Below are 23,794 nucleotides of genomic sequence, written 5' to 3'. Positions count from 1 at the left end.
GGGGTGGGGCCTGGTCCGTCACCAGAGAGGTGGGCGTAGCTCATCAGGGGCGGGGCCTGGTCGGAGCCCTGCCCACCTGCTATAAAAAGGCGGGGGCGCGCGCGCCTACGCGTCTGGTGGTACAAAGCGGGGATGGACGTCTCAGGCGGAAATCACAAGCACGAGGCTCCCTGGAAGAGGATGTCTAAAGAGGTAGGAGAATCACAGGGAGAGAGGCTGGGGCTGAGGAGTGTAGCTCAGACATTACATGAGAGTTGAGAGAGAAGTTTAGAATCATTCCTGTGGGGGCTGTTGGTACTGTGTAGCAGGTCCCCAAAGCTTTAGCACTGTGATTTATTTTACTTCTCTCCACAGACAGGCTTTTGCTAGCCTGATTTTAAGGGTAGAATATGGAAGCCGTGGCTATGTTAATATTTATAAACCCAGAGGAGGTTGGGGCCGAAGTTCCTAACCTTAATCTGAGGTTATGCAATGTGCAGAGAATGTGCCAGACCTGAAGGAAGCAGAAAGGCTGGTATTCCTGCAGGATGGTCGTGAGGGTTAGAAACCCCATGTGTGGGGCGCAGTTCTTGAGGCGCTCCCTACTGTGTTCCCCCTTTGCCTGGCAAGGAACTAAGCCACTCTTTCTCTCTCCTCCATTAGAAAAGAAGGACACCACATATGCAAAGCAATCCTTATGATTATCATTCAATTATAATTTCCTGACTAGTTTTCCTGCATTTTAAGCAGCAGTTCTTTCTCAGATCGTGGACACATCTAAGAATGTGATGACAGTTGTGGATACTGCCCCCAAGAAATTCCATCCTCTGTGTGTGTGCGTGTGTGTCTCTCAGTCTCTCTCTTGTCTTTCTCTTTCTCACACAAACCCCTACAATATGAGAGCACGCTCAGAACCCATTGCATTACCATTCTTATAAATAAATAATAGCAATAAAGATGATGATAGCAATCACAGAGTGTGCCAGGTATGGCTGCAAACATCCTATGAGCACGGATGGTACAGATCGAAACACCACTGGCCAAGAGCCCTGTTCAGTGGGACGAGGAGGAAACCCACATCTGAGTGGTTAGCTTTACTTCATGTACATGCCTTATAGCTTTCAGCCTCACCAGGTGTGCAGCCTAACCGGGCTGAAAGCTATAGGATATGTACATAAAGTGAAGTACTATTGTTTTGCTCATTATACAAATGACTGAACTGACTGTAAGAAAATGGCCCAGGGTAAAAGAGCCTGCAAGTGTTGGAGTTTGGATGGCAGTCAGCACATCTGACTATAGAGCCTAAGACCTTTCCATGAGGCCACCCTGTCTTCAAATTTCCCAGTCCAGCCTTTTCCCATTTTTTGTTTTGTGGTTGTTGTGTGTCTGAGTGCTTTCTCCAAAACCTTGTTCCTTATTACTTTCTCATTAAGTCTGAACGTCTTAGCTTGACATCCAAGACCCTCCACCTTCCAGCCCCCCTTCCTCTGTGTTTCAGCAATTGAGGCTGGTCAACATTTCCAATCATCTGACCTTTGATTCCTTTCTCTTCACCTCTGGGCCACTGATGGTGCTGTGACCTTTGGTCAGATTTATGTCCTGTCAGGGAAGATCAGCTTCACGTCACTTTCTCTGCAGCGACCACCCCAGCAATCTGGCTTCCTGTGATCTTAGCTGCTGTAGAAGTGGTGCCCGTGGCAGCATTCACTGGGGCACCTTAATGGGTCCTCATTTCCCTTTAAGGCTGTTCCTCTGGTTAAAAGCAAGGCCACTGCCCTCCCTGCAAGTGTCTGACAGCACTTGCAATCTTGTTTCTGTTGTATCTGAAACATCTAGTTAATTAGTGGGGGGAGAGTGGGGCAGGCTGGAGGCTGGAGGAGCTTGAAAGAAGCTGAGGGCATCTATGAGAGATATCAGGGAAGGGGCCACTCCAGGCAGAGAGGAGCATCCAGGCACGTGGAGGGGAGCAGGCAGGGTCTGCATGGAGGTCAGAGGTCTTACGGAACCTTGTGTCTGTGTCCCGCAGGAGCTGGATAACCAGTACTCCCCCAGCAGATGGGTCGTCCGACTGGGAGCAGAGGAGGCCATGAGGACCTATTCACAGATAGGAAGCGAAGGTGCTGGGGGACCTCTCTGTGGCCGCTTTGGGTGGACTTTAGCATGTGGCAGTGGTTCAAGATGCTGGGGCAGGGAGGAGGAGCCTCATAGCCCCAGCCTCTCCAGACAGTTCCCAAAGTCCAGGCATCTCATCTGCTTGGAAGCCCTGGCTGCAGGACTGCCAGGGGGAGGGAGGCTCAGAGACTGTGCTCCCCATCCCTGCCTGATCAGCCAACCAGCCAGCTATGCCCAGGCCTTAAGGCTGCAGTGGCCCAGGGAAGTAGAGTGAAAAAAGGAAAGTCTCCCACTCAGCTGCTGAAAGTGGAATGTTGTTGCTGTTTACCAAATCAAAGAAGCTTTTTTTTTTTTTTTAATGAAATCAGGGCTTGGGAATCTGTAAGCTAGTGAAGTCTCAAGGTTGATTCCCATCCCAGTCCTGGGTCTCCAGAGTGTGTGCTGCCACCTTTGGAGCTGGGTCGAGCAGGCAGGTTCCACAGAGAATGTGTGGGTGAGGAAGCAGCCAGCCTCTCCTGCAAGTCGGAAAGTTGGAGGTTGGCAAATGCACTTTGTTCCAGCAGGCCAGATGGAGCTCCTGGGATTGATGTTCTCTACACCGAGATAACCCAGCTGGAGGGACAGGCTAGTGGGGGTTTATTCCAGCACATATCAGCACCTTCCCTCTCCTGATAGAGCTGGAGCTGTATCCTAGGCTCTTCAGAGTTCCCTACCATGCCTAGCTCTGCACCAAATATGTCTCTATAGACTCAGTATTTATTTGAGTGCGCAGTGACACCTATGTGAGCAGGTAGCAAACCTGTTTGTCTACCATGATTGTCTTGAGGGAAAAAAAGAGCTGACCCTTTAGAGAAAGGGAGTCTCTCATAAGAAGCAAGGGCTAAGAAGAGACTCTGAGACTCCAAAGTAAGCCCTCGGAGACTGTGTTTAGCCATCCCTCCCGAGAAGCCCTGCAGACAGCTTTACATTCACATCCCACCTCCCTTCCTGTTTTCGGTGCTCCAGCTGGCCTAGAGGTGCCCCCCGTGCATCTGCCCCATTGCATTGGTGAAGAAGGTGAGTGTGATGATGGGGCATTCAGGCCAGGGGAGTGAGAAGAGCCGTGCATGCAAGGGGTGGAGCCTGTCTCTGTTGGAAATGTTGACATTTTGTTCATCATCGACTTCTTTGGCATAAATTTTGATTTTAAAAAATACTGCATTTACATATTATCTGTCTTTGTATTGGTCAGCTCAGGTTGCATAACAAAATGCCACGGGCTGGGTGGCTTAAACTATAGGAATCTCTTTCTCCCAGTGCTGGAGGCTGAGAAGTCCAAGGTCAAGGTGCCAGCTCATTTGGTCCCCTGGTGAGGGTCTCTTCTTGGCTTGCAGATAGACCTCTTCCCCCTGCATCCTCACATGGCAGAAAGAAGAGAAGGAAATGCTCACCTTTCTTCTTATAAGGCCACTAATCCCACCACAAGGGCTCCATCCTCATGACCTCAGCTACACCTGATTACCTCCCAAAGGCACCACCACATTGTCGTTGTTCAGTAGCTGACTGTTTGCGACTCTGTGGACTGTAGCCCACCAGGCTCCTCTATCTGTGGGATTTCCCAGGCAAGAATACTGGAGTGGGTTGCCATGCCCTCCTCCAGGGGATCTTCCCAACCCAGGGATGGAACCCAGGTCTCCCACATCGCAGGTGGGAAGCCCATCTGCTACCCTAGTCCCTCCTAAATCCACCTAGTCATTAGGCTGGCCATCTGAGTTTGCAAATTGTCACTATCCAGAGGAAAACAAAAAATCCCCATAGCTTTATGACAAAAAATGGCTTTGCAACTTGTAGCTGGATGGGTATTGAAATTAGGGTCCTGCCCTCCCATGGATTATCTTGCTGATAATACGTTTCAAAGAGATAGTTCCCAAGGACTTCCCTGGCAGTCCGATGGTTAAGACTTCATCCTCCAATTCAGGGGGTGCATGTTTGATCCCTGGTCAGGGAGCCCACATGCCTCACAGTCAAAAAACAGTATTGTAAAAAGTTCAATAAAAAATTTAAAAATGGTCCAAATCAATAAAAACCCAAAGAGCTCCCAGGTCTTTGAGAAAAACATTCCTAAGTTGTAAAACTGGCAAGAGACTCATTTAGCTTTAAAAAATATTTACATGCATTCCCAAAGGGGTAGAGACAGGATTTATGATGATGTCTCCTAAAAATAAATTCTCCAAGAAAAGGGAGGGAGGTAAACTCTCTTTTCCTTTTTTGCACCAGGAAGAAGGACATTGTTTTTCTTTTGATCTACTCCATCCTAACATCTTCCACCAGTAACTTGCAGTGGGCACTGTTCTCTTCCAATGAGTAGGTCATGTTTATTCCGCTGGCCTCTCCCAGGCTAGGTGAACACGGGCAGAGGGAAGTTGGAAGAACTGTGTCCTCTACCAGAAGCTATTAAATTGGTTTAGTAAGACTCTCAGTAAAAATGTTTTAGAAGCTGTGGCGACGGAAAGAGGTTAGCGACATTGGAAGATGCGGAACAGCAGGGTTTATTCAGCACCGGTGCGGGCTCAGCAGAGTCGCCTCCAGGGTCTGAGCTCCCGGGCTTTGTTCTGGATATCTTTTATATGGCTTGGGCTTCCGGGTCCTAGTGACTTTCCAGCCTATGCAGTTTGGTTGAAGCGGTAAGCAGGCCGGTTCACAGAAGCAGAGGTGGTGAGCATCAATAAGCAGGCCACTTTACAGAAGTGGAAGCAGTGAGCATAGCAGTAAATTTCAGTTCAGTTCAGTTCAGTTGCTCAGTCGTGTCGACTCTTTGCAACCCCATGGACTGCAGCACGCCAGGCCTCCCTGTCTGTCACCAACTCCTGGAGTTCACTCACACTAAGGTCCATCAAGTCGGTGATGCCATCCAGCCATCTCATCCTGTGTTGTCCCCTTCTCCTCCTGCCCCCAATCTCTCCCAGCATCAGAGTCTTTTCCAGTGAGTCAACTCTTCACATCAGGTGGCCAAAGTATTGGAGTTTCAGCTTCAGCATCAGTCCTTCCAAAGAACACCCAAGACTGATCTCCTTTAGAATGGACTGATTGGATCTCCTTGCAGTCCAAGGGACTCTCAAGAGTCTTCTCCAACACCACAGTTCAAAAGCATCAGTTCTTCGGTGCTCAGCTTTCTTCACAGTCCAACTCTCACATCCATACATGACCACTGGAAAAACCATAGCCTTGACTAGACGGACCTTAGTCGGCAAAGTAATGTTTCTGCTTTTGAATATGCTATCTAGATTGGTCATAACTTTTCTTCCAAGGAGTAAGCATCTTTTAATTTCATGGCTGCAGTCACCATCTGCAGTGATTTTGGAGCCCCCAAAAATAAAGTCTGCCACTGTTTCCACTGTTTCCTCATGTTTCCCATGAAGTGATGGGACCGGATGCCATGATCTTAGTTTTCTGAATGTTGAACTTTTTCACTCTCTTTCACTTTCATCAGGAGGGTTTTTAGTTCCTCTTCACTTTCTGCCATAAGGGTGGTGTCATCTTCATATCTGAGGTTATTGCTATTTCTCCCGGCAATCTTGATTCCAGCTTGTGCTTCTTCCAGCCCCGCGCTTCTCATTGTGCAAGAAACTAATCTCAAAAATACATTGCACAGGGAACTAAATAAGGTGCGTGTGTAACCAGGCTGTGGGCACATTTCCAAACTCTCTGTCCCTCAAGCCACGCCTCGCCTTAGGAGAGCCAATCACCAGCGATGTGGGTGGGGCCTCGTGATTGACAGCTTCTGCGACTGACAGCCTCTCCGAGGGATCCTCCTGCCTTTTAAGGCTGAGTTGGCTCTTTTTCCTTTCCACCAGATAAAACCAAAGGAAAAAGACAAAGGCACACAAAATACAGGCCCATTTTTGTTTAACTGTGATAGGATACACATAACTTAAAATGTACCATTTTAACCATTTTACAGTGTACAAGTCAGAAGTATTCAGTACATTCACGTTGTTGTACCACCATTTCCTCTGTCTCGTTCCAAAACATTTTTCATCACCCTGAAAGGACACCTCCCTACCCGTTAGGCAGGCCCTGGCAACAAATGACTGCTTTCTATCTCTGTGGATTTTCCTATTCTGGATGTTTCCTATAAATGGAATCCTACAAGATGTGATCTTTTGTGTCTGGCCGCTTTCGCTTAGCACAAGGTTTTGGAGGTCCGTCCTTGTTATAGCCTGCCCGGGCTTCATTCCTATTTATGGACGAATAATTTTCCGTCGTGTGGATGGACCACGTTTTGTTTATCCATTCATCCGCTGATGGACATTTGGGCTATTTCCCCCTTTTGGCGATTGTGAAAAGTGAGCATTCATGTACAAGTTGTTTGAAAGCCCAAATTTCTTAGCCCTAATTTCAATAGAAACAGCCATTCTGCCAAACTGCATATATTAATATATAAATGTTTGCAGACAGCTTTTTACTTAGTTCGTCATGGACCCGTAGCAAGCACTATGAGGCACCCAGTGTTCACAGACCATATTGTAATAGTCCCGCCCTCCACTGAGGCTGGCCATTTTTAGGCAACAATTGTTTTCTGATTACAAAAGGAGCATTTGCTTACTGAAAAGGATTTTGGAAAATAAAACCATCAATAATTCTGCCACCCATTGTTCACATTGTAATGCGGTTTCTTCTAGTCTCTTTTTACTTTCTCCTGGAAGAAAGCGTTCTGTATTAATAGTGTGCAATCCTGGTTTGTTGTGGGTTTTTTTTTTTTTTTTTTTTGGCTGAACTGCATGGCTTGCAGGATCTTAGTTACCTGACCAAGAATTGAACTCAGGGCTATGGCGGTGAAATCTACAAGTCCTAACCAATGGACCACAAGGTAGCTCCCTGCAATTTTTTTTTTTTTTTGATAGTAGAACAGTGTTAAAAATTCTTTCTAGAAGAGATAGAAAATACTATGTGTAAAGTAGATAAGAAACAAGGATATATTGTTGTATAGCAGAGGGAAATATAGCCATTATTTTGTAATAACTTTAAATGAACTATAATCTATAAAATGTGGAATCACTGTGTCCTACACCTGAAACTAATGTAATGTCAACAGTAGTTCAGTTTAAAAATTCTAACCCCAAATAATTGAAAATAAGTACTCAAATACATGCACACACATGTTCATAGCAGCGTTATTCACAATTGCCAGAAGGTGGGAAAAGTCCAGATTCATCCACAGATAAAAGGATAAACAAAGTGTGGTATGTCCATGCAATGGAATTATTTTGGGGACAAGAAAGGAATGAACTACTGATACATACTAGAACATGATGGACCCTGAAACACGGTGCTCACTGAAAGAAGCCAGGCACAGAAGGTCACATTTATATGTATGATCATTATTTACATGTACGATTCCATTTATGCGAAGCATCCAGAACAGGGTAATCTGTAGAGACACAAAGCTGTGATTACAGGGGCTGCTTAATGGGTATTCTTCTGAGATGAAAAAAAAAATGTTTTGTTGTTGTTTAGTTGCTAAGTCATGTCTGACTCTTTGCGACCCCGTGGACTGTAGTCCACCAGGCTCCTCTGTCCGTAGGATTTCTCTGGCAAGAGTACTGGAGAGGGTTGCCATTTTCTTCCCCAGGGAATTTTCTGGACCCAGGGATTGAGCTCGCATCTCCTGCATTGGCAGGCAGATTCTTTTACCACTGAGCCACCAGGGAACCCCTGAAAAAAAATGTTTAGGAACTAGATAGAGGTGATGGTTGCAAAACCCTGTGAGCGTGCTAAGCGCCGCTGAATCGTTCACTTTTTTCTTTTTAATAACACCATCAATTTTGACTTGTTCACTTTAAAATGATTGGGACTTCTTTGGCAGTCCAGTGGTTAAGATCACAGGCTTCCACTGCAGGGACCTCAGTTTGATCCCTGGTTGAGGAACTAAGATCCCACATGTGGAGAATCAGAAGGAAAGTTGCGTTTTCTCTGACTTTGAACTAAACATGACTGAACCCCAGAAACCCCCCTACCCCACAACCTCCCAGAGCTTCTCCAGCTTGTCCACTGGTCCTGCCAGATATTCCCTCCCTATTCGTGTTCACAGACAGACTTCAAAATCCTGTATTCGACTGTTCATCCCTCCCTCCCACCCACCCCAGCCCCCAGAAGCCACTGATCTTTTCACTGTTTCCACTGTTTTACTTCTCCCAGAATAGTTGGAATCACACAGTGTGTAGTCTTTTCAGATCTGGCTCATTTTTATAGAACGTGTTGCAACCTGACATTTATAACTGTTTGTCCCCCTCTTTAAGGGGTAAGCCACACATGATCGGGATATTTTGTTTCCTATTTTATCACTGCAAAATTCCAAAATGGGCACAAGATCGCTGCTTATATAAATATTTGTTTTCTAAGTGAATTAAAAGACTGAGAGGGAATAGTTCTGAAGCTAGATGACGGGACTTCCCTGATGGTCATGTGGTTAAGGCGCCATGCTTCCAATGCAGGGGGCGCAGGTTCAATCCCTGGTCGGGGAACTAAGATCTCACATACTGTGTGACCAGGCCAAAAAAAAAGAGTGTACAGAAAATAAATAAATAAAAATAGAGCATAACTTAAAAAAAAAAAGAAGAAGAAGAAGGCTGGTGGACCCTAACCGCTTCTTAAATTGCTCCCACAGCAACTGATAAACCCTTGATCTTCAGCTTTCTGACACCATCTGATGGGTCTCCCCGCCCCACGCCTGCATTAGTCTCTAGGGATTCTGGCCCCTGCCTCTCCTAATTGCTCTCACACAGTGCTCAGTTGGGTCCGGAGACCTGCAGTTTCTCTCTGTCCGAGCTGTGACACTTTGGACTGTGAGCAATAGAAAATGAATTTTTGCTTTCTCAAAAAAGGAAGTTTGTAATTGGGCTTATCCTGGAGCGCCTTGTTGAAGCCCCGCTGTGTCCCGGCCTGTAGATGCAGCGCCTGGAGGGCTGGCAGTATTCAGGCCCTGGGGGGAGACAGTAAGTCACCCTAGTCTCTGTCCCTGCACCCAGCTGCCTGCCATCAGCCCATCACGCCACCTCCTGGAGAGAGGCAGCTTCTCTGTCAGGCTCAGTTGGGTTTTTTAATAGCAGAGAGAGACTTTTTTTAATGCGTGACAACGAATCTTGACAGCTGCTTGGTTTTAATTGCTCTTCAACTTAGAGCATAGGTTTCATTATCTTTTTCTTCGTTTTGGCACAACATAAATCTCCTGGGTCCACGTGTACTTCCAGAACTCTTGTGTTAGTTAAATTGCTCCCCTTTGCTGAGCCTGCGGTATGAGGAGCTTGTCCAGAACAAACACCTTCACACCTGGAGGGAAGGTGGTTGGCAGACCTCTCAGGGAAGGTGAGCAGGGGAGCTCTGGGGCTTTTGGGAGGGAGTATGGGGCTGCCATGGACTGAAGATTTCATGTGTTGAAGGGACTTCCCTGGAGGTCCAGTGGTTAAGACTCCAAGCTTCCACTGAAGGGGCATGGGTTCAACTCCTGGTTGAGGAACTAAGATATACTGCACAGCACAGCCAAAGAAAAGAAAAGGAGAAAAAACTGTCTTCTATTAGAATAATTACTTGGGATTTCCCTGGTGGTCCAGTGGTTAAGAATCTGCCTTCCAATACAGGCGACGCAGGTTCGCTCCCTGGTTGGAGAACTAAGGTCCCATGTGCCGAGGAGCAGCTAAGCCTGAGTGCTGGAACTGAGACCTGATGCAGCCAAATAAATAATAAATATTCAAAAAATAATAATTATTATTATTAAAAAGCTCACACGTTGAAGTCCTAGCCCCTAGTGGGGCTGTGTTTAGAGAGGGGGGCCTCTAAGGAAGAAAAAAGTTAAATGAGGTCAAGGATGGAGTCCTGATCCAGTAGGATTGTTTGAAGAGACACAGAGGGTTCGTCTCCCTAGAGAGAGGGAGAGCTGCTCCCAAACCCAAAGAGGCCACGGGAGCCCCCAGCCAGAAAGCCCTCTGCCATTCCAGGGAGGACCCTCACCAGACACCTCCCCTGCCGGCACCTTGATCCTCCCTTCCAGGGTCCAGAACTTCGAGAAATACATGTCTTGTTGTCGAAGCCCCTGGGTGTATGTATGACATTTTGTTAGGGCAGCCCCAGCAACTGACAGGAACCTCAGATCAACGGGATGTGATGCAGGTTATACCTGGCTCACACCTGCAGGGCTGCAGGGAGCCCTGGTGAAAACAGGGGAGAGGGGAGAGGGATCCAGGGTGGTCTCAGTGGGGGCAGGGAGAAAATTCAGGATTCAGGATAAACAGAGAGAGAACCAAGAGACTTTCCTGATGATCTGGTGAGGTTTGCTTTGGCCTAAAAACTGGCACGACCGGTTAAATAAATTAAGGTGCAGCCATAGGATGGAATAGCAAGTTACCTATTTATTAAAAAAGAAAGAAAAGAATGAGGAAGCTGTCTATGTACTGATTAGGAAAGCTCTCCAAGAAATATTAAGTGAAACAGGGAGAAATGCATTTCATACACTGCCATTTGGATTTAGAAGAGAGAGATTCCATATCCATATTAATAATGACAGTCACCTTGTCAGGGGTATTTCATGGAAATGGCTGTCGTATATTTTTATAATTGGATTGTTTCTTCAAAAGAAAAAGTAATGGCATCTCACTTAATGCTCAGATAGCTCATAACTTTCACAGGTACCTGCCCGTCAACTTTTCAACACAGTTTACAAAATATGGTGACATTCTTAAAAGACAGTTCAAGTTAGGGCTTCCCTGGTGGTCCAGTGATTAAGAATCCACCTCGCTCTTTCCTGTCGGCACCCCATTTAAGATCCTAGTCTCACTGTGGGTTGCCACCCCACCCGGTGTTACTGGTATTGTCAGAACAAACTGAACCCAAAGTCTGACTTCTGCCAGGGTGTCCCGGATGCTAAGATCTGCATCTTTGACCTGGAACAGAAGAAGGCAAAAGTGGATGGGTTCCCACTCTGTGCCCACACGGTGTCAGACGAGTGTGAGCAACTCTCCTCCAAAGCCCTGGAGGCTGCCCGGGTTTGTGCCAACAAGTCCATGGTGAAAACAGGGCAAAGATGGTTTTCACATCCAAGTGGGGTGCCACCCCTTCCATGTCATCGGCATCAACAAGATGTGTCCATCCTTACCAAGCTGCAGAACAAGGAGCATGTGACTGAGGCCCTGCGCAGGACCAAGTTCAAGCTCCCTGGCCACCAGAAGTGGGAATTTGCCAAGTTTAATTTGGATAAATTTGAAAACATGGAAGCAGAGTAACAGTTCATGCCAGATGGCTGTGGGGTCAAAGACATCCCTGATCCTGGTCCCTTGGACAAATGGTGGGCCCTGCACTCATGAGAGGCTTGGCGCTGTCTCTTCTTTACTCATGTCCACCGATAAACCCTACTTTCGTGTCAAAGCAAACAAACAAAAAAAGGATCCACCTTGCAATGCCGGGGACACTGGTTCAATCCCTGGTCCTGGAACATCCCACATGCCACGAAGCAACCAAGCCCAAGGACCAAAACTACGTAGGCCACGCACCGAAACTGCTGAAGCTCTTGCGTCTAGAGCCTGTGGTCTGCAACAAGAGAAGCCATGACCCATGCACCGCGGTGAAGGATCTAGAGATCCCTGCCGCATCTAGAGAAAGCCTGTGTGCAGCAATGAAGGCCCAGCACGGCCAAAAATAAATAAAAAATAGTCTTGAAAAATACATTTCAAATTATTATCATAAGTGCGATGCCAAATAAACAAATAAGAATAAATATTTAAAAGCATATCACTAAAAAGCACCATAAAAATAAAACGTTTATTGTCTTTGCTCTTATATTTAAAGCTATAGTCCATCTGGAACTGATCTGATATGGTATGAGATAGGGATCAAAAAAGGTTTTTTTTTCCCATTCAGTTGACCCAACACTGTGTATTGAAATATTTATTCATTGCATAACTTGTGGGATTTTAGTTCCAGACCAGGGATTGAACGAAAGCTGTCGGCAGTGAAAGCACAGAGTCCTAACCATTGGACTGCCAGGAATTCCCTACACAATTTTCTTTTAAGTGGTTTTGATGTAGCAGGTTCTGTTGTACAGAGGTGGGCAAAGCCAAGCCCTTGTTGTCACAGAGCTTATGGTCTAGTGAGGGTAACAGTAAATAAAAATACATGAAGGATGGATGAATGCTGAGGTCAAAAATAAAGGAGAGAAAGGGGCTATACCATAATGTATTTGGCCAGTTTTCTGTTGTAAGTCCCTTGGGCTGTGTCTAAAATGTTTCGGTGTCATAAATAGCATTAGTGTGAGCATCTTTAAAGTAAGTCTTTAAAAATATTTCTGATTACTTCCTTATAATAATGGATGGATAAGGTCTTATGCATCAAGCAATATGGTTTTCTTGGGCTTTGGTACATATTTCCAAGTTGCCCCACAGGAAGAACTTACCAGTTTACACTCCCCAGTGCCCAAAGGTGGCAGGAGCTGAGCTGCCTGGGTTTCAGTGATGAAAGTGGGGCTTTTGGGGGACATTGAAAGTCCATGAACATAGAGAGTCCCTTCCTGTTCCTGAAAGTGGGGCCCAGCTGGCTGCTTGCCTCTCAAAAGCCAATAAAGAGGCCAGGTTGGTGGAAATGAAAATTTGCTTTATTTTGGATGCCAGCAACTCAGCAGGCGAGGGCAAGCAGACACCTGTTCAAATGCTGACTTGCCCCCTGACAATCAGGGGGCAAGAGCTTTTATAGACGGAGCGAGAAAGAGCACAGTCAGCTCTGACAGTCATCTTGAAATTGGTCACCAGTGGTCTGACCAGCATCGTCTTGATTGTTTTAGGTACAATTAATCTTCAGTTCCAGTCGGTTTGTTTCCATTTCTCTGGGGCCAGTTCTCACAATTGTGGCAGATTGCATCGTGGGCTGTAGTCTGGTCATCCTGTGGTTAACTTTTTCCACATGGTGGGGGGCTTTATCTGTAAGAGAGCTCACAGGATATGGCTCCGAATATAATCTATAGCCCTTGAGAAGGAACTAAAAGTCCTTGCCTGTGTTTTACGGCATTATTATTATTATTGGGTCTTCTTTGACTGTTTTCCTTCGTTTCTGCATTTTCTCACTTCTCTGATTAAACTTATTCTTTGGCTAATGTTCCACAGACAAAAGACAGGCAGATGACATGGGGCACAAGGACCACAGAGTCCTGCTCTGTTTCACTCCCGCCTCTACGCCTTCGCCTTTGATATTTAATTTATTTACAGTCCCTTTCCTCCTTTCTCTCAACCCCAGTCCTAAGCCGATTTTCACATCACCCTGACCTCTGCCATCATGGCACTCAGTTATATATTCATAATGTTGCATTATCTGTTTCAAGTGATTTTATATCTTAGTTTCTAGAAGATTATTTTTTCAAATACTTGGACAAGTTTATCCTTCCAGGAGCATGTAGCCAAGGGTAGCACCCATAATAAACATGTAATAGAATCGAGGTAGACATGGTGCTGGTCAACTGCCAGCTCACCAGAGACAGACATCAGAGATGGTACTGCCTCCACTCAGATGGGTCAGTCTGATGTCTTTTTAACTACGCATCTGGGGGAATGCTTCAGACCCCAGGCCCAATTACTGTATGGACTTGGGGAAGCACTGACTGCTGGAGCCAACTGGTCAACCCAAAGGGGCTTTCAGCAAAATAATAATAGAGTGTGCTGCTTGCCTGAGGTTGTACTGACAGTGACTTGTCCATTACCGGAGACAGTCACCAAGAGGGCCCGGGCCACCAGGAGGAGCCTGCTCGATGTTCCCTACGGAGCCGGCGAAGGAGAAAAATTGGACATCTATCTTCCCGAGGCAGTATCTGAAGGTAACCGGGGGCTGGTGGTTGCCCTCGGATCTCAGCTGGGAGCCCTGCCTTGGCCCACACGCCCTTTGTTTTGTCCTACAGCTATGCCTTTCCTGGTGTTTTTTCACGGAGGATACTGGCAGAGCGGAAGGTGAGTCAGGGGATGTGGATGAATGGAGAAAAGGGGAGATTCGTCTTTGCCTGGCCTCTTCCTTTCCTGGGACTGCTGCAACAACTTACTACAAACGCGGGGGCTTCCTGGGACAGAAATGTCTTCTCTCACAGTTCTGGAGGCCAGAAGTCTGAAATCAAGGTGTGGGCAGGGCCGCGCTCCTTCCAAAGGCTCCAGCTTCTGGGGGCTCCAAGCTTTTCTCACCTTGTGGCTGCGTCACTTGAAACTGAGTTTTCACCTGCACAGGGTCTTTGTGTGTCTGCATCTCTATCCTTCCTCTCATTTCTGTTACAGTATCACCAGTTACTGGGTTTAGGGCCCATCCTAAATCCAGGATGATCCCATCTCAAGATTCTTAAGTATGTCTGCCTAGCGTGTGCTCAGTCGCTTCAGTCGCGTCTGACTCTTTGTGACCCTGTGGACTGTAGCCCACCAGGCTCCTCTGTTCATGGGGTTCTCCAGGCAAGAATACTGGAGTGGGATGCCATGCCCTTCCCCAGGGGATCTTCCTGACCCAGGGATTGAACCCACATCTCCTGAGTCTCCTTCATTGCAGGTGGAGTCTTTACCCACTGAACCACCCGGGAAGCCCATATCTGCATAGACCCTATTGCAAATCAGGTCACATTTACAGGTACAAGGGTTTAGGATTTGGACATATCTTTTGAGGAAGGACACTGTTGAACCCACTATATTCAGTGAGAAGCATGTTCAGTCCACTCTCCAATCATGGAAAACCACAGTGACTAACCATCCCATTTTGCTCAGAACTGAGTGGTTTCCCAGGGGTTGAGGCCTTTAGCAGTAAAACAAAGAGAGAGTCCCAGGCAAACTGGGATTGGCCCCAGTGGGTACCCTAAGATAAGCAGAGGGGTATTTGAGACTTTCACGGACACTGTGGTTCCCTAGGATCATACTAAGGAGTTGCTTATTGTAGGATCTCATGCTAAGTCACTTCAGTCATGTCCGACTCTGTGTGACCCCATAGACGGCAGCCCACCAGGCTCTCCCGTCCCTGGGATTCTCCAGGCAAGAACACTGGAGTGGGTTGCCATTTCTTTCTCCAATTATAGGATCTACTGCCCTTCAACCACAGCATTTTAATGCTCCATTTATTGCATTTTTACCCTTTGCCTTGTGAAGCTCCTTGCATGTCTGATCTCCTTCAATTCTCAAAAACAGCCTCCGAAGAGAAAGAACATAATTATCTCGATTTTACAGAGGAAGAAACCGGGCTTAGAGGTTAAATATAGTCTCTAGGATGCCACAGCTAGCATGTGATGTGGTAAGGACAGAGCCTCACTTCTTCCCTTACCGCCCTGGGTCAGAGAGGGGCAGGGCTCTGGGTGGACCAGACACTGAAGCAGTCTAGTGGCCAAGTGGCCTCCAGTTGTTATGTCTTTGTCTCTTTCTGCAGTAAAGACACATCAGCCTTCATGGTCAACCCACTGACGGCACAGGGAGTGGCCGTGGTGATGGTGGCTTATGACATTGCCCCCAAAGGTAATGAGGGTGGTCTTGCAGGTACAAGGGCCATTGGGATTTGGAGGGGAGAGAGCCCCCTGATGGAGCCTGACACAGCTCCTGCCTTCTGCACAGGCACCCTGGACCAGATGGTAGACCAGGTGACCCAGAGCATCGTGTTTGTCCAGAAGCAGTATCCAGGCAACCAGTGGGTATCACTGCAAATTTTCCTTTTGTCAGACTGGGTGGGAAGACAGTGGATTCACCTCCTTGGATGCAGCCCAGCCATCCCCTCTGGCTTTGAGCAGAAGGCAAATGGGGACCCCTTGATATGCTGGCCTGTTGCTTTGATTACACTGAAAGCAAACCCTGCTCTCTGCTCTGACCCACTGAAGGGGGATTTACCTGTGTGGACACTCTGCTGGGGCCCACCTCGCTGCCATGATGCTCCTGGCCGACTGGACCAAGCATGGAGTCACGCCCAACCTCAAAGGTTTCCACGGGGAATGAGTCTGACTAGGCAGCCTTCACCCTGCCCTGATGGGCCTGAGGGTCTATACCAGTTGCTTGAAATCTCAACAGCTGTGAGCGGCTTGACCTGGGGGCTTTGGGCCCAGGGAACAGGGCCTGCTTTGCTTCTTCTCTGCCCCTTCCCTTGTCTTGCCCCTCTGGCCCTGAAGGCAGGCTGGGCCCATCTTGCTCCATCCAGTGCTTACAAGAGGCTCAGTCTGGGTGGGGCCTTGGCCCCATCTGCAGCCTGGCTCAGTGACTGTTCTTTACCTTCACAGGCTTCTTCCTGCTGAGTGGGGTCTACGACCTGGAGCCCATCATGCACACCTCTGAGAATGCCCCCCTCCTCCCAACCCTGTAAGTCACTTGTCCCCTTATCCCCCTCAGCTGGCCTGCAGCCAGTGAGGAGGGACAGGGCTGCAGCAAAGGCTTTCCTCCGTCCTGACCACACCTACCCCACCCCAGGGAGGATGCTCAGAGGAACAGCCCACTGTGGCACCTGGAGACGGCCCCCACCCAGCCCGGCCATCCAGCCTGCCGCATCCTGGTGACTGTGGGCCAACACGACAGCCCTGAATTCCACCGACAGTCCAGGGAGTTTTATCAGGTACCCCAAGCACCCCTCTTTTGGCTCGGGGTTGAGGGTTGTCCAGTCTTATTATCTTCCTGTTTATTTCACCCAAATGGACCCTATGATACCAGTCATTTCTTCAACAAATACTTAGTGAGCACCTGGTAAGCAGGTGCGAGAGCCCTTCTCCACCTCCACTGCCCTCCCTGCCAATGGGCCTCATGTTTCCTCTTCCCTCATTTTTCTTACACAGACGTTGTGCCACGGAGGGTGGAAAGCCTCCTTTGAAGAGCTCCACGATATGGACCACTTTGAAATCCTTTGGAACCTAACCCAGGAAGACTACATGCTCACCCAGGTAGGGTGCATCCCTTCACTGTAGACAGAATGTGTCTTGGCATAGCCCTTACACATGAGTCAGGGTGGGCAGGCAGAGGGTACAGGGAGTCCCCTTGCTGGTTCTTTGGCATCCTGGCATCCAGGGGACCTGACAATAAGGATGGAGGGCCACTCTTGCTTCCTGAACTTCACCTCCCTCTGAAACAGCCCCAGGTGATCTGCAGAGGCTGGTTCTGGGCACACCAATGGGATCCTCATGGGGCCAGGCAGGTATGAGAAGTATTAGCCCGCTTGTGTGTAAGCACAGACACAAGGCCAGCTCCATGGGGATAGGTTGGATGGATTTGACCACATGAATGTTTAGTACAAATTTAATGTGGTAAACCCTTTTAAAAGTGTAAGGATAATAATAAAAAAGTCTAAGGATAAAAAGGGACCCTTCTACACTGTTGATGGAATGTAAATTGGTGCAGCCACTATGGAGAACCACATGGAGTTTCCTTAAAAAACTAAAATTAGGGTTACCATATGATCCAGCAATGCAACAGTTCCGCTCCTGATTTATGTCCAGGACTGGAGTTTTTGTTTTATCCAGAAAAGTCAAAACTATAATTCGAAAAGATATATGCATCCCAGTGTTCACAGCAGCACTATTTATAATCGCTTAAATGTCCACTCATAGATGAATGGATAAAGAAGATGTGTTTTATACAAAAACACACAAACACTGGAATTTTACTCAGCCATAAAAAGAATGATACAATGCCTTTTGCAGCAATCTAAATGGACCCAGAGATTATTATACTAAGTGAGGTCAAAGACACATATCATATGATTTCACTTATATGTGGAATCTTAAAAAACAATACAGGTGAATTTATTTACAAGACCAAAATAACTCACAGACAAGAAAGCAAACTTACAGTTACCAGAAGGGAAGGAGGGGGATAAATTAGGAATTTGGAATTAACAGACATGCAAAATAAACAGCAAGGACCTACTACTGTGTATCAGAGGGAACTATATTCAGTATTTTGTAATAATCTATAATGGAAAAGAACTTGAAAAAGAGTATATATATATATATAACTTAATCCCTTTGCTATATACCTGAAACATTGTAAATCACCTACACGTCAATTTGAAAAATTATTTTAAAAAGTCAAGAGAGAGATTGGGGAAGATATTTTCCATGCCAGAAAATATACAGTTACTACTTTCTCTTTTCTTTTTCTCAGAAAGTGGGTACCTGATTAGCTTTACCTTTTTTTTAATATTTACTTTTTCCCTCCGGTTTTATTGAGTTAAAATTGACATACAGAGCTGTATGCTTAAGGTTACAGCATAATGATTTGACTTACAAACATCATGAAATGAACCATGTTAGTTTTCGTGAACATCTACCATCTCATAGATACAAAAGAAAAGAAAAAGAAAAATTTTCCCTTGTAATGAGAATTCTTAGGAATTATTCTGTTAACAACTTTCATATATAGCATACAGCAGTGTTATTAAATTTATCACATTGTGCATCATATCCCTAGTGCTTATTTATCTTATAATTTATCTTATAACTGAAAGTTTGTACCCTTCACCACCTTCCTCCAGTTCCCCCTCCCTCCAGCCCTGATTAGCTGCCACCACGATAGGACTTTTATAGCATTCAGATTTTTAGTTTGGTTTGGTTTGGTTTGGCTGCTTTGGGATCTTAGTTCCCCAACCAGTGATTGAACCCTGGCCCTCCAAAGTGAAAGTCCAGAGTCCCAACCACTGGACTGCCAGAGAACACCCTATAGCATTCAGTTTTAATTATCATAGTTATTATCCTTACCACACAAAGAGCACTTTCAAATCAGTTGCTGTTGAGTCGCCAAGTCACGTCCAGCTCTTTTGCAACCCCTTAAACTGTAGCCCACCAGGCTTCTCTGTCCGTGGGATTTCCCAGGCAAAGATACTGAAGTGGGTGGCCATTTTCCTTCTCCAGGAGATCTTCCCTACCCAGGGATCGAACCTATGTCTCCTGCATTAGCAGGTGGATTCTTTACCACTGAGCCACCAGGGAAGTCCTTCAAATCAATAAAATGGTTCTTTTTCTTTTTTTTAACTGAAATTAGGTGATTTGCAATAGTATGTGTAACATAGTGGTGCAGTATTTTTATATAGCTTATTCTCCATTGAAAGTTATAAAATATTGGCTGTATTCCATGCAGTGTGCAATATAACCTTGTAGCTTATTTATTTTACATATAGTAGTCTGTTCTTCTTATTAAGTGTAATAAGAGCAGGTCTTATTCCTCTTTAAGAACAGAAATAAATAGAAAAAATGAACAAAGAATTAGTGAGAATTAAAAAATAAATATAGATGGCCACTAGACATGGTGGAAGATTAAAATGAACTATTGATCATTGGGCTTCCCTTGTGGCTCAGCTGGTAAAGAATCCACCTGCAAAGCAGGAGACCTGGGTTCAATCCCTGAGTTGGAAAGATCCCCTGGAGAAGGGAAAGGCTACCCACTCCAGTATTCTAGCCTGGAGAATTCCATGGACTGTATAGTCCATGGGGTTGCAAAGAGTCAGACACGACTGAGCGGCTTTCACTTTCATTTCACATGGATCATAAAAATGTGACTGAAAACGAGTCCTCTCCCACCTCTCGATGGAAATGTTCTAGTATAATTATGTCCAGTGCTGATGAGAATGTGATAAAGTTGGGGAGGCTTCCTTGGTCCTTCTGGTGGAAACACGTCGACTTGATGTTTCTAGGGTACAGCTTGGCAAAACGGATGCAAGTCTGCTGACCCAGTAATTCTGATGCTTGGAATTTGTTTTCGGGATAATCAGAGAAACACTGAAAGATAGTCTCTACAGTTTTATTAATGTTCAAAACTTGGAAACAACCTAAATATCTAATGAGGTTAAATTCTGATATAATCAGGTAATAGATTGAAGTTTGTGAAAACTTCTTAGGATATGTTAAATTGATTCAAAAGTTAGAGCGAAAACACAAAAAATAACTAACCTAGCATCTCCCTAGTTTTATGATATTAGAGGCATGATGTATATGCATCTGAAAAAAAAGCATTTACCAGTGGTATCGCAAGTGCTTTAAAAAATAAAAAATCCATTTCCATATTTTCTACTGTGAACATGTGTTACTTTTTAAAATCAATACTCCTTGTTTAATTAATTTAATTTATTTATTTGGCCATGCTATGTAGCATGTGGAATCTTAGTTCCCCAGCCAGAGATCAAACACCATGCTCCCTGCATTGGAAGCATGGAGTCTGAGCCACTGGACCACCAGGGACACATCTCTTGTATTACTCTTTTAACTGAGGGAAAAAACAAGCATTCATAAATGTGTACACATATGTGCTTGGTTGGGTCTGATCAGGGGATCTTCCAAACCCAGGGATCCAACACGCATTGCCTGCATTGGCAGGCGGGTTCTTTAACACTGAGCCACCTTAGCCATAAATGACATCTGTTTTTTAAAAACCTAGTAAATATTTTAGATTTGGGAAGCCATACGGTCTCTGACAAAACTACCCAACTCTTGCTGTTGCTACTCAAAAGCTGCCTCGTGGGCTTCCCTGGTGGCTCAGTGGTAGGGAATCTGCCTGCCCAATGCAGGAGACATAGGAGATCCAGGTTGGATCCCCGGGTTGGGAAGATCCCCTGGAGGAGGAAATGCCAACCCGCTCTAGTATTCTTGACTGGAGAATCCCATGGAGGAGCCTGGCAGGCTACAGTCCACGGGGTCGCAAAGAGTCAGACACAACTGAAGCGACTTATCACACACGTGCTCCAATAAAACTATTTATGGATGCAGAAATATGAGTGTTCTGTTAATTTTTACATGTCACAAAAAAAATCCTTGTTTCAATTCTTTTCCCCAACCGTTTAAAAACGTCAAGCCATTGTTATCTCATGGTTCATACAGAAACAGGCAGCAAGCCGGAGGGAGGTGTATGTTTGGTTCATGGAAACATTTCAAATGAGAGATGGAAAGGAGCTCATTTAAGTTACATTTCTGTGACCGCAAAGGCAGCCTGTTTCTTTAATCAAATTCCTTCCCGAGAGATCCTCCCAAGAGCCTCTCCAACTCCAGAGCTATTGTATTTTTTCCTTCCTGCTGCAGATTATTTTGAAAACGATCTTCCAGGAGTCCTGATGACACCTGAACCCTGCCACCGCCAGCATGTATCCCGACCGGGCAGCTTCTCCGGGACCCCCGCTGCTTCCCTCTCCCGCTGGCCTCAGCTCTACCCGAGCCCAGGAGCGCCTCTGTTTGTTCGCTCGCCCCACCTTCCCCCCCACCCCCGTTGCCAGAATCCATTCTTCAAGCTGCTCTGAACCTGAGTACAAATCTCCATGGCCCTCCTCCTGCCTGGATCAAGTGGGCTCCAGGGAAGGTCTGGCCCAGGTCCATGTGTGTCGCCCAGAGCCACCCCTCTGGCTGAGAAGGTGAAGCAGAAATGACAACTTGCAACCAACACGAAGAGAAAGAGCTCTCTAAACCAGTTTTTGTTCCTTTTTTTGTTTTTGTTTTGCCAAACCACACGGCATGTGGAATCTCAGTCCCCAGACCAGGGATTGAATCACAAAAGCCCCCGCACTGGGAGTGTGGAGTCTTAGCCACTGGACTGCCCAGTGGTTAAGGGAAGTCCCTGTCCCCTTTTTTGTTTTTGCTCCACTTTGTCATGTCTGCTCGGTCTTGGACTCCACCTGACGTCTGGCTTCATCCCAGAAAGCCCTGGGATGTTATCTTTGGGACTGACACTTTGGCCAGATTAGCCCTGGTGGCTGAGTGGTAAAGAATCTGCCTGCCAATGCAGAAGACGTGGGTTTGATCCCTGATCCAGGAAGATCCCACACGCTGTGGAAAAGCTAAGCCCGTGCGCCACAGCCATCGAGCCTGTGCTGGGGAGCCCGGGAGCCACAGCTACTGAGCTCATGTGCCGCAGCTACTGAAGCCTGCACAGCATAGCCTGTGCTCTACAGGAGAGGCCCCTGCAGTGAGAGGCCCTCATGCCACCGCTGGAGAGTAGCCCCTGCTTTCCACCACTAGAGAAAGGCCCGCACTGCCGTGAAGACCCAGCAGAGCCAAAAATAGGTAAATAAATAAAATAGAAACCCAAATAAGCTACAAGGATTTGTTGCACAGCACAGGGAAAATAGCCGGTATAACAACAATATATGGAGTATAATGTTTAAAAATTGTAAATGACTATGTTTGTATACATGAAAGTTAATGTATATAATATTGTAAATCAGCCATGCCTCAAGAAAATCTCAATAAATGGCTCAGATTAAAAAATATATACATATGTGTGTATATGAGTGTGCTATGTGTGTGTGTGTTACAGAGAGAGAGAAAAGAGAGTGAGAATGATAATACACATCGGCAAAATGTAAACATATCTGAGTAAAGGGCACATGATTATTCCTTGTACTATGAGCTCAGTAGCTGTGGCTCCCGGGCTCCAGAGCACAGGCTCGATGGCTATGGTGCACGGGCTTAGCTTTTCCACGTCACGTGGGATCTTCCTGGATCAGGGATCAAGCCCATGTCTCCTGCATTGGCAGGCAGATTCTTTACCACTCAGCCACCAGGGCTAACCTGGCCAAAGTGTTAGTCCCAAAGATAACATCCCAGGGCTTCACCAAAAAGTGGAATTTCCCTGGTGGTCCAGTGGCTCAGACTCCACACTCCCAGTGCAGGGGGCCCAGGTTCGATCCTTGGTCAGGGAACTAGATCCTAAAGACACAACTGAAAGATCCTACATGCCACAGCTAAGACCTGGCGCAACCAAATACATAAGTAAAATAAATATTTAAAAATTTAGATGTTAAAAAATGGACCCCAGACATAGGAGGTCAAAGGCTCAAAATGGTAGAAGCTGGTTTTGATAAAATTTGATACAGCCCAAAGCTAATCCATGCATTTAAACTTTTGTTACAAAATCCTATAGAAATTGTTAATAGATGAAGTTTCAGTTGGAGAAGATGAAAGAAAATGTTCTGGAGATGGATGGTGGCGATGGTTGCATAGCAAAGTGAACGTACTTAATGCCCCTGAGCTGTACACTTAAAAATGGTTGAAATGGTGGCAATTGCTTTGTAATGAGTTAGAATATTAAATCAATATGTTGTGCAGCTGGAACACGGACAGTTGTAGGTCAGTTATACTTCAATTTTAAAAAATGGCTAAAACTAAATTTTATATTATGTATATTTTACCATATATAATTGTGTGTATATATATATACATAATAGAATGATAGAGGGAAAAAATGCAGATATTCTAAATTCTTCCACTTAATTATACGTCTTTCAGTTGGCATAGAAATGAAAAGTAACCAAAACCGAAAATGCTGAGATTTCTCTGTATATGCAATGTTATCACATATAGCAACTTTGCTATTTACATCTTATTCATGTTATATATGTTACTCTTATTGTGATAAAAATACAAGTAATAATTTAAAAAAAACCTTATAGAGGGGTGGGAGGTGGGAGGGGGGTTCAGGATTGGGAACTCATGTACACCTGTGGCGGATTCATGTCAGTGTATGGCAAAACCAATACAGTATTGTAAAGCAAAATAAAGTAAAAAAAAAAAAAAAAAACCTTATAGAAAAGATTAAGCAGCTGAAATTTTCAGTAAAATAAAATTTTAAATGGAAAATAAGTTGGAACATTTTGGTGCTAAATAGAAAATGAATCACAGAAATACATTGTCTTGATGGTGTTTGTCCAAAAGATGTATATTTTTATTTATTTTTAAAATTGTATATATTTTTTGGCTGCACCATGCAGTTTATGGGATTTTAGTTTC

The 23,794-nt window shown here is 45.6% G+C and overlaps 1 protein-coding gene and 1 pseudogene across 3 annotated transcripts; both read left to right on the top strand.

Moving 5' to 3' along the window:
• Window positions 1-132: 132 nt before the first annotated feature.
• AFMID (arylformamidase) lies at window positions 133-22,251 on the top strand. 3 transcript variants are annotated; one of them, XM_068976494.1, is made up of 12 exons: window positions 136-192; window positions 2,006-2,096; window positions 3,097-3,147; window positions 13,814-13,918; window positions 14,000-14,048; window positions 15,487-15,572; window positions 15,669-15,741; window positions 15,929-16,026; window positions 16,322-16,400; window positions 16,509-16,650; window positions 16,868-16,972; window positions 21,095-22,251. In XM_068976494.1, exons 1-12 carry the CDS (start codon window positions 181-183, stop codon window positions 21,125-21,127), a joined length of 924 nt encoding a protein of 307 aa, XP_068832595.1. In that variant the 5' UTR covers window positions 136-180; the 3' UTR covers window positions 21,128-22,251. The 3 variants fall into 3 exon arrangements, with proteins under 3 accessions (XP_068832596.1, XP_068832595.1, XP_068832594.1); XM_068976495.1 differs by lacking the exon at window positions 3,097-3,147 and having other exon boundaries at window positions 133-192; XM_068976493.1 differs by lacking the exons at window positions 136-192; window positions 2,006-2,096; window positions 3,097-3,147 and having other exon boundaries at window positions 13,511-13,918.
• Window positions 9,366-11,426, top strand: LOC138082765 (large ribosomal subunit protein uL16-like; annotated as a pseudogene).
• Window positions 22,252-23,794: the final 1,543 nt, after the last annotated feature.

The sequence above is a fragment of the Capricornis sumatraensis genome, chromosome 8, assembly GCF_032405125.1.
Source record: "Capricornis sumatraensis isolate serow.1 chromosome 8, serow.2, whole genome shotgun sequence".
Lineage (NCBI taxonomy): Eukaryota > Metazoa > Chordata > Mammalia > Artiodactyla > Bovidae > Capricornis > Capricornis sumatraensis.
The sequence above is the reverse complement of the archived record's forward strand: the minus strand, read 5'-3'. Positions and strand labels throughout refer to the sequence as shown.

What these genes read in the sequence shown, in the direction of transcription:
- AFMID (XM_068976493.1), top strand. Translation starts at nt 13,615, where the DNA reads ATGGGTCAGTCTGATGTCTTTTTAACTACGCATCTGGGGGAATGCTTC. An exon ending in GGATACTGGCAGAGCGGAAG is followed by an intron (nt 14,049 to 15,486) that starts GTGAGTCAGGGG and finishes CTCTTTCTGCAG; the next exon opens with TAAAGACACATCAGCCTTCA. An exon ending in AAGACTACATGCTCACCCAG is followed by an intron (nt 16,973 to 21,094) that starts GTAGGGTGCATC and finishes TTCCTGCTGCAG; the next exon opens with ATTATTTTGAAAACGATCTT.